The 9,466-nt window shown below is 37.4% G+C and overlaps 1 protein-coding gene across 3 annotated transcripts; it reads left to right on the top strand.

Moving 5' to 3' along the window:
- The first annotated feature begins 469 nt into the window (after positions 1-469).
- LOC149164025 (uncharacterized) lies at positions 470-4,037 on the top strand. Of its 3 annotated transcripts, none has more exons than XM_089431926.1 (4): positions 470-732; positions 1,060-1,358; positions 1,557-1,953; positions 2,086-4,037. In XM_089431926.1, exons 3-4 carry the CDS (start codon positions 1,660-1,662, stop codon positions 3,688-3,690), a joined length of 1,899 nt encoding a protein of 632 aa, XP_089288052.1. In that variant the 5' UTR covers positions 470-732; positions 1,060-1,358; positions 1,557-1,659; the 3' UTR covers positions 3,691-4,037. The 3 variants fall into 3 exon arrangements, with proteins under 3 accessions (XP_089288052.1, XP_089288053.1, XP_089288054.1); XM_089431927.1 differs by having other exon boundaries at positions 1,060-1,482; positions 1,674-1,953; positions 2,086-4,036; XM_089431928.1 differs by having other exon boundaries at positions 1,060-1,487; positions 1,674-1,953; positions 2,086-4,036.
- The last annotated feature ends 5,429 nt before the right edge of the window (positions 4,038-9,466 follow it).

Below are 9,466 nucleotides of genomic sequence, written 5' to 3'. Positions count from 1 at the left end.
GTAAAATTTAATCAAAACTTTAAATCCGATGTTAACACAAATTTTAATCTTTAAATATTAATTTTACATTAATAAAATAAAATTTAAGCTAAACTTTAAATCCAACGTTAACACGAGTGGCTTCTGGCAGAGCAGACTTCGTGTTGTGTTGGTCAAATGGAACGCGTTAATACGTTAAAGGTTGAGTCGTTGGATAACTTTTATCGAGAAAACGCTGTAAAGCATATCGCACGGGATAAGAAAAGTAAATATTTAAATAGAGTTTAATACTAAACTTGAAAAGTTAGGCACCCGTTATTCGGGGATTTTTCTTTCCCCAGATTTAGCAGTTATTGACTTAGCGCGAGGCGGTCGATCGCTTAGCTGTGATGGATATTTTTGAGTTCAGTTCCGTGTGGTAGCCAATTCAACACCTCCTTTAAATTAGCGAAATTACTGAAAATTTAAACACAACAATTTATTAGAAGGGAAAAGAAAAAGAATTGATAATAAACGATGGAGAGTACTCGCTCTCCATCGTCTGTTTAAGAGATAATCGCCACCTCGTTTGTTTATAATTTTCTTGTTGTTGTTGAGAATGCCAGTACTCAACCAAGGCAACGCAAGCCTGGACCGATGGCAGGAAGTCATGATGGAGCCGATGAAGGCCGAGGATTTCATTGAATTCGTAGAAACTATGGGATGATCGAATAGGTCAGAAGGACAGAAGTGGTCTTCCCGCTAAATTTGCTGGTAAATTCATCGAGTTCTTCACTTTGAAACGATTCGTTGATAATTCTCGGTCTGCGAGGATTCTTGTTTTTATTTTTCGGGTCAAATAGGGATTATTTTGTTCAAGACTGTGTCTGAGAAGATCACTTTTGTTAAATTTACCAAAATTTTGCATGAAGATTCTTTTTGCGGCATTATAGAAATGGTTTTGGCCTTTCAGGTTTCTAATTCCGGCCATTTCTGGTGGATGAATTTGTAGTAGTTGGAGTTTTATTTTCCTTTGTCGATTTATGCATCGAGCGCCGCGTTTCTCATGTTCTTTTTGATAAATACGCCGAAAAATTGCAGGACACGGACTGCTTTTTTGGTCTTGATCGGAAGCAGTGGAAGAATATCTTCTTGCCTGCTTCCGGTGAATGATTTTGCGATTTTCCAAGGCAAATGCTCCGGTGGATTCCGTCGTCTGAGCGAAAATCTTCGATCGGCTACAAAATTTGCAGAGAACATTAATGATCAGCATGCGATTTGCTTCCTAGTGGCCAGCGTGCAACAGGTCGTTTCTGTAGCGGGTGATTTGCCAGCGGTGTTTGCACTGCTGATCGTGTAGAGGCAGAGGCACTGCATGCGGTGGATGAGGTGTCAAATTCGTAAGGAAATCGGATTTCTTAGTTTATGCCGTTAAAGGCGTTCCAAGGGCCACTATAGAGTGAACATTTTCATGCGGTATTTGAAATCCCTGAGTAAATGATCTCGGGCTTTTCATTCTGAACGGTTAAGTATGCAGTCGCCATTTTCTTTCCAAAGAAAAAATGGTCATTTAAAGCTTATGTTTTATTGAAATGCAGGGCGTGTGTATCCTTTCCTGTTATAGCCTTCATCCAGCTTTAAAGGCTTATTGATTCGGTCTGTTTTAGGAATTGCGGAGGTGAGTTTTGATTTTTTCTGGCAATGGATGATTCCAGGCTTCAATGGCAGAGGAGCTTTAAGTCTTTGTTGTTTGGAGAATCCAGCTTCGGTCACAGGTTCCATTCTTGGCCGGAACATCTTGTTCGTGAGAGAGATCGTTTAAATAAAGATGCAACGAATTATTCGCACCCTCGCCACAACGATATTTGTCAAGGGATCGAGTCCTGGGAGAATAATTCATGTGAAAGATCATCAAGAAGATTAATTCTGCGAAAGAGGAGGAGATTTTCCTTAGGTCACCCTTTGAATTGGATGAAGTGCAATTTCTTGAGCTCTGTAAGTCTTTATAATCCTTTAAAATCTGATTCTAGCCAGCATTCTTGTTTTAAGGTTGTTCCCAAACATGAGGTCTCGCGTTCTTTTCAAAAGATTAAACTCTGTGTTGAATCTGATGCAAAAATAACTCAGGTCTCAGGCGAACTGGGATCAGATTCTGCATTGAAAAATTCTGAGGCCGGTTATTGCAGTGAGGTAAATTCGCCTCCTCGCGCCATGGGTTGTGTTAATGATGATCATAGAAATGAATTTGCGACTTCGTACTGTCCTGGCGAAGAAGTTCGTCATGCTGATCACCGCATTGATGAGGAAGAGAGCTGTGGTTACAGAGGCCATCGTCATGCCGTAGGGTATAATTGTCGTGAAAAGGATCAACATGATGAGGAAGATGAGCTTAACAAAGATGAATCTGTTCTCACAGGTTTTGATGTCAAAGAGGCTTTCAGTAATGGAGAGGATTGCGAGGAAGACGAGGAACGATATGACGAAGAAGAATCTTCATGGGCGAGCCTTCTTGCGGGTGTAGGCAATTGCTCTGAACAATATGATGAAAATCACGACGATGATAAAAGGGATTCTGTGCGCGCAGGCCTTCAAAGCGGAGAGGCTTGCCGCTTTGTTCCGCGCGGAAAAGACGATGAGAAAGATGAAGAATATGGCAAAGATGCTGCCAAACAGGGGAATGAAGAGGGCTCTCTATGTAGAAGGAGTCATGAGATTAAAGCTGACCCTGATGAACAGTGCGGGGATGATGATGATGCAGATGAGAATGATGAAGACAACATGGAAGGTGAAGGTCTTCTTCCTACACAGGATGGCAAAGATTGTCGAGAAGAGTATAATGATGAACAGGGGGACTTTGTATACAGAGACCTTCATGCTCGCTTCAGTGGCGAACGCGCAAGGCAGAGGAAAAATGAATTATTAAGGAAGTTCCCCCCTCCCCTTACTACTCTGGTGAGGACATGTAATTTACCCTGCCATATGCCTTGGGTTCTCCGAAGGTCCTACCGAAGCGATGGGAGGCTGGTTCTACAACATGTCAAGGTACAGCATCATGAATTTTTCCGTGCGGTACGTTCCAATGGGCGTTTGACTCTGCATTTAGTAAGGCATGATCAAGAAAAGGCTCGAGCACATCAAGCCGAAATGTTCAATGCAGAGGTCCACGAGACAGTTGGGCAGGATTTCCATCCAAATAAAGAGGAGAGAACCGCGGTGGATGAGGTGCACGAGGAAGAAGTCATTAAGGTTGGCAAAGATATGATCAGGAAAGAAAGCGCTGGTAAAAGTTCATCTATGGGAAAAAATCATGGTAAGGATATGGAGAGGCTGACTATTGAGGTTTCCAAGCCATGGTCCCCTAGTGTGTTGAATAGAGCTGAAACAGCGCCTCGTGATTCAGGACACATGCAGAGGCCATGCTTCTCTCACCCAGCTAGTCTCCATTTACAGGGCAGGTCCAGCGCAATTGAAATGGGCAGTAAAGGTGTAGGGAGCCCCAACGCATGGTCCCCTAGGCTGTTGTTGAATAGAGGAGAAGCAGCGCTCCGTGATTCAGGACAGATGCAGAGGACACTCTTCTCTCACTCTACTAGTCCTCATTTACAGGGCATACCTAGCCCAATTTCAACGGGTAGTAAAGGTGTAGAGAGCCCTGCGGGATCACGTTGTCCGCCAAAATCCAATCCCTTGTTCGGAAGGTCATTACCAACAATTAGGCCAATCCTTGGTTGAAAGTTTTGGCCATCAGGTGATATAATTTTGTTCTCTTCGTTTGCATTCTTTACCTCACAAACTCAGGATAATATTTGCTTATTAGATGATTTCCTGCGTATACCTATATTTTTTCAGACATATTTCAGAGGATGCTTGAGCTGTCCATAAATGTTGAGATTTTTATGTTTTTAATTTGCAATGTCCAAACTCTGTTCCGGGATGATATTTGCTGTTTTATTGAATTCCTTTCCCTTTTTATCTCCATTTGATGAATATGAGATCAGTTTGTTGGGAAGACCTACCCAAGTTTTTCCTTCAATATCAGGAAGTGTTGAAAGTTTCTCCAGCTGTATTTATGTTTCCTTGAGCAAGTTTTTCCTTAAATATCAGAAATTTTCTCCAGCTGTATTATGTTTCCTTAGCATAAAATGAAAATCTCAGAACCACCTTATACCTATCTAGAGAGAATTATTTCCCTGCAGAGTAAAATCAGATTCACTATTTCCTTTAATCTTTCCAGCAGAAGGTGTATTATTTCCTTGCAGAGAAAATCAGATTCCTGTTTCCCTTGCTATTTAGCGTCAAAACCCAAGCCTCTGTTTTATGTACTCTCATATACAGTAGCAAAGTGAAATATTTCTTCTTTCATGTTTTCTAACACAAATTTGTGCCTTTTTTAAATTTAAAACCTGGAATGTGCCGAAGAATCTGTGACATGTTGAATACATATTTTAAAAGAAGGCAAATATGTGGCTATAGGAATGTAAGCCAACAGCGTAGAGATTCGGAAAACACAGGCGTCTTACACAAACAAAAAGCACAAAAGGACAAGTAGGTTTTTTTGCCAACCGAGCAAGAACCTCAAAAGCTTTTCCACCGCACAAATTTCCCTCATTATTGTATCAACGCCTCACAATGTTAATGGCTGCCAAGTGTTCGGCGTGGGCGGCGTTGTGTCCGTTTCTTTCGGCTTTACCGCTGGCGTCATCATCAATACATGCTGGCAGTCTGAATAAGCAGCCTTAGACTTTCCCTGGTTATGAAGTTTCTCGCATGCATTCCATTTTGTTAAATTTTCAATAAATCGTTTTTTAGATACAATTTTTTAAAGCGTTTGTCCTAATTATCCCAGGGTTTAAGTAGAATAAGCATCTACTAATTTATTTTTTTAAAGACATACTAACCCCGGTCCCACAGCCTAATTCGAAGTCGTGTTCCTTCGCTGGACTTTGATTTGAAGTAGAATGGAAGGCGCTTGACTATGAGTTGAGACGGTCTGTTTAAAGGCCACATTGCTTTCCTTTAAACCTTTGCGTGAATTGACTATGATCGCGCTGTTACTTTGATTTTTCCATCAATTTAGTTTCCTTACTGCCACGTGATTATGAGTTGAGATTAAGTCTAATCATAACAATGACTGGCTGCTTTTTTCCATCAATTTAGTTTCCTTACTGCCACGTGATTATGAGTTGAGATTAAGTCTAATCATAACAATGACTGGCTGCTTTTGAGGAAAATGCATGTATCCTATCATATATGAAAAAAAATTAAAAAAATTACACCAATATAATTTCTTATAATTAGATTCACAACGATTAATTCAATTTCATTTACTTTTAATAATTTTGTTAAATTGCAACGAATTTATTATCAATTATATAGAAATTATGGAATTAAAAGTATGATTAGAAATATGAATCTAATATGATGATGCATGACATTTATTAATATGAATTAGAGTTCATCAAATGATTCTGTCAAAATTGTATTTATTCAGTTGAATAATTAATAAATTAAATAAATAAATTTTCAGATGAAAATAAAAAAATCCCAAATCCCCATGCATTAAAGGATTTGCTCTCTATTATTATTCCCGACTTCCCGACTTGCCGACTTCCCGACTTGCAAGTTCCTGACTTGCGCATATTATTATTCCCGACTTGCCCAAGTTGCCATGCTTAGAAAACCAGGAAACCAAACAGCTATAAATAATAATAAAAAAATTCCATTGTCGAGTAAAACCAGGAAACCAAGTAATTATAAATAATAATAAAAAGATTTCCAATTGTAATAAGTAGCTATAAATAATAATAAAGAATTTCCATTTTATTATTAGTTTTGACGTGTACGCGGGTTTGGAAAATCATTGTAATAAGTAGCTATAAATAATAATAAAGAATTTCCATTTTATTATTAATTTTGACGTGTTAGCGGTTTTGGAAAATCATTGTAATATGTACTTAAAAATAATAATAAAATATTTTATTTTATTATTAGTTTTGACTTGCAAGTTGTTTTGGAAAATCATTGTAGTATGTAGCTGAAAATAATAATAAAATAAAATAGGGTAGTATGCAGGTAAAAATAATAATAAATTATTTTATTTTATTATTATTTTGAGTAAATTGCTTTGAAATGTTAAAAATAATAATGGGGGATTTCGACAATTCTATTATTATAGAATAATAGCATGATACTATGGTAATAATTTAATAATTTAAACAGAAAAGTTCAAATAAACTAAATTATTTAATAATTTAAACAGAAAAGTTCAAATAAACTAAATTTATATGGTGAATTTCTTTATTGCATTGTTAATATTCTTATTTTTATATTTAATTAGATTTATTTTGTATTTTTATATTAGAATTTGTGATATTAGAATGATAAAATGAGAATGAAGAACATTTTAATCAATTATTTTAATGTTATTTGTTTTAATTGTATCTTAAATTATTATTATTGTAGATATATGTGGTTTTTAAGCTCTTTCATATAATAGTGTAGTTTGAATTTTTTTATCTATTTGAGTGCAGTTTGGACTTTTATCTACTTAGGTTATGTTGTTAGGTATGTTTAACAAAAAATTATAGTGGCAAAGTTTCGTAACACAACTCCAATACTATTACGTTCATCAAGATTACTAAACTAAATGAATAATTCCATTTTTCATAACTTTTAAAGACTCTTATTCCTTGAAGAATTAATATAAGTTCTAGTCCCTCTACTAACCCAAACTAAACCCTATGTCATAATAGCAGTTGTAAATACTCTACATACTATGTTATTTCGAGGATAAAGATAAAATAGAACTATTTCTACTAACCCAAACTAAACCTATGTCATCATAATAGTTGTAAATACTCTACATTCTATGTTATTTTGACGATAAAGATAAAATAGAATGAAAATGATTAGATCCTCACATATAAATGAAATCTATGAGGCTTCCAACATAAGGATCTATCGAAATAAGTTTTTCAAAGAAAGGAAAGCTTCCTGATCACTCTTTCAAATAGACACCTACATGCAACTTTCAAACTATAGATTTTGATTTTATTGAATTTATTGAATCTAGATTATACAATTTCACAGGAAGTGAAACAGTGGAATTATTCAAATACATAAATCTCTTTAGTTGCTTAGAAATTAGATAATATTGCTAGATATATCATTTCTTTAAAAGATCAAAATGGAAACATTCGAGAAGTTACCAATAATGTCTGTAGAAAAGTACAACTTTTTTGACATACCTTAGAAGAATGGGAGGAGTTGAAATCAAAGTTACAACAACTAAATTTTATAGATCAAAAGTTTTGAGATTAAGAAGATGTCATGAAAATGGGGTTAGTAGTAGTCAAAAAAGAAACTTAGGATTGTTTATAATTTAGCTAAACTATGTACCAATCAAGCTTTAATGGAAAAAAATTATAAAGACAAACCTTTAAAATATAAAATTTTGATTATTTAAGATCTAAGAGAATATGACCATTGGATCCCATAGAGAGAACATAAAGTTGGAGATTTGTCCTAGGGTTTCACCAAAAATATAAATGCCATTAAAGTAGAAATGAAAATAGAAACTTTCGATTATTGAGAATATAGGGAGACAAAAGAAACACTATAAGAAAATACTTGTCCACGAAAATCTAATTGAAAAAATATGAGAAATTAGTAGTTGGTTGCAAATTGGTTTGAAAGCATGGTCCTCCACTATCACATAGGCCTTCATCTCCTTTCCACTCTACAATGACTTCTCTCTTAGATGCTTTCACTATGATAGATTTAGATTGCAATAGTCCCTTAGAAATAAAAAGGACTTTGCATGCATGTGAAGGTTAGGCTAAAGCACAAAAGGCCTTTTCACATAATAGATTCACTAATAAAGAGTTATCATTAAGGATAACTTTGGGGTTCACAGGGATCCTAGCAAATTGGTGGTTCCAACAATGAAAAACCATTAGATATATCTTATTGATGGTGAAACTCCTTTACAAAGTTTACTTTTATTAGTAATTAAAGCATTTTATGGAACAAACATAAATAATAACAACCATAATGATAGTTTACTTTTGAATTAAAAGTTGTCTAATTTGTAGTTAAGAGAACAATATTGTTAGAAACCTAATCCATTAGGGTTGGTGTGAAAGAATATAGACCGTCATCAAGTGTCCAAGAGACCTTATAAGTTGAATCCAAAGGTCATAAACATTGTATTTATATGCCTATCATCTTAATAAAAAAGTATTCTATGCTTATCATTCATTCCAACTCCAACTATCACGCCCCCAATTATTTTTTCGTTAAATTGGCTGGGTGCGGCACCGCCTAAGTAATTAACATCTTCCATTGTTATCTTACTTTACGAACTACGCCTTAACATTCATCTTTATACATGAATAACATATTAATGTGCGGAATCCATTAATATCATAACAATATAGAATAGCAGCATGAACACATTCATATGCAAGTAAATCTTTTATTATATGAGAGAGAGTTTTTACAAATGACCAGGAGTATAACTCGACCGGCGTTACACCCGAGTCGGGTGCCTACCTGTGCAAGACTGCACGGTGGTCTCACCACAACCCAACAATATACAACACAAGTTTCTTTGCCAAGATGGGTGGGCGTACACGTGCACGACGCTTGCCCAAAATACAACCCAAACTCATTCACAAGACTTGGTTGGCAGGTGCCTTAGAATGCCCTCCACCCGCACCTTCAATCGCTTCCAACTTCGTGCAAGACTTGTGTAACCTGCCTGGAAACTGGGCGCATGATCTGCGCCTTTGCTGTGGCTATACTCCTTTACTCACACCCTTGTTCGTTGGTTGAATACCAATGCCAAGTTCGATGTCAAATGTCAAGCCTCCACCACGTGTTTATATGCTACCTCCGTGTAGCATTATGCCTTCGGCCGACCCTTCGTTTATTCCTTCCAACCACGCGCCCTCAAATGTCACAACGCCTTTGTGTGGGTTGGCCCGCCCATGGCACGGGACCACCCACCAACATCACTCCACGTTGTCTTCGCTCCTCTGTCGGCTTGTGTGACGAGCTCCCCAACTCGCCATATAAGCCGATTGAGGAGCAAAGGCAATGTGGAGCAATGTTGGTGGGCGGTCTCGCGCCATGGGCGGGCTGACCCACACAAAGGCGTTGTAATGTTTGAGGGCGCGCGATTGGAAGGAATAAATGAAGGTTCGGCCGAAGGCGTAATGCTACACGGAGGTAGCATATAAACACGTAGTGGAGGCTTGACATTTGACATCAAACTTGGCATTGGTCTTCAACCAACGAACAAAGGTGCGAGTAAAGGAGTATAGCCACAGCAAAGGCGCAGGTCATGCGCCCGGTTGCCGGGCAAGTTACACAAGTATTGCACGAAGTTGGAAGCGGTTGAAGGTGCGGGTGGAGGGCATTCTAAGGTGCCCGCCCGCCAAGTCTTGTGAACGAGTTTGGGTTGTATTTTGGGCAAGGGTCGTGCACGGGCACGCCCGCCCATCTT

Source organism: Pinus tabuliformis, chromosome 5_1 (assembly GCF_031772625.1).
Source record: "Pinus tabuliformis cultivar Carrire ecotype Pingquan chromosome 5_1, CPIR1, whole genome shotgun sequence".
NCBI lineage: Eukaryota > Viridiplantae > Streptophyta > Pinopsida > Pinales > Pinaceae > Pinus > Pinus tabuliformis.
Note: the sequence above shows the minus strand (reverse complement) of the source record. Positions and strands in the feature narration are given on the sequence as shown.

Excerpts from the sequence above, each read along its gene's own strand:
- LOC149164025 (XM_089431926.1), top strand. The coding sequence starts at position 1,660 with ATGGATGATTCCAGGCTTCAATGGCAGAGGAGCTTTAAGTCTTTGTTG. Across the intron at positions 1,954-2,085 it reads AGTGCAATTTCTTGAGCTCT|GTCTCAGGCGAACTGGGATC; the intron begins GTAAGTCTTTAT and ends AAAATAACTCAG.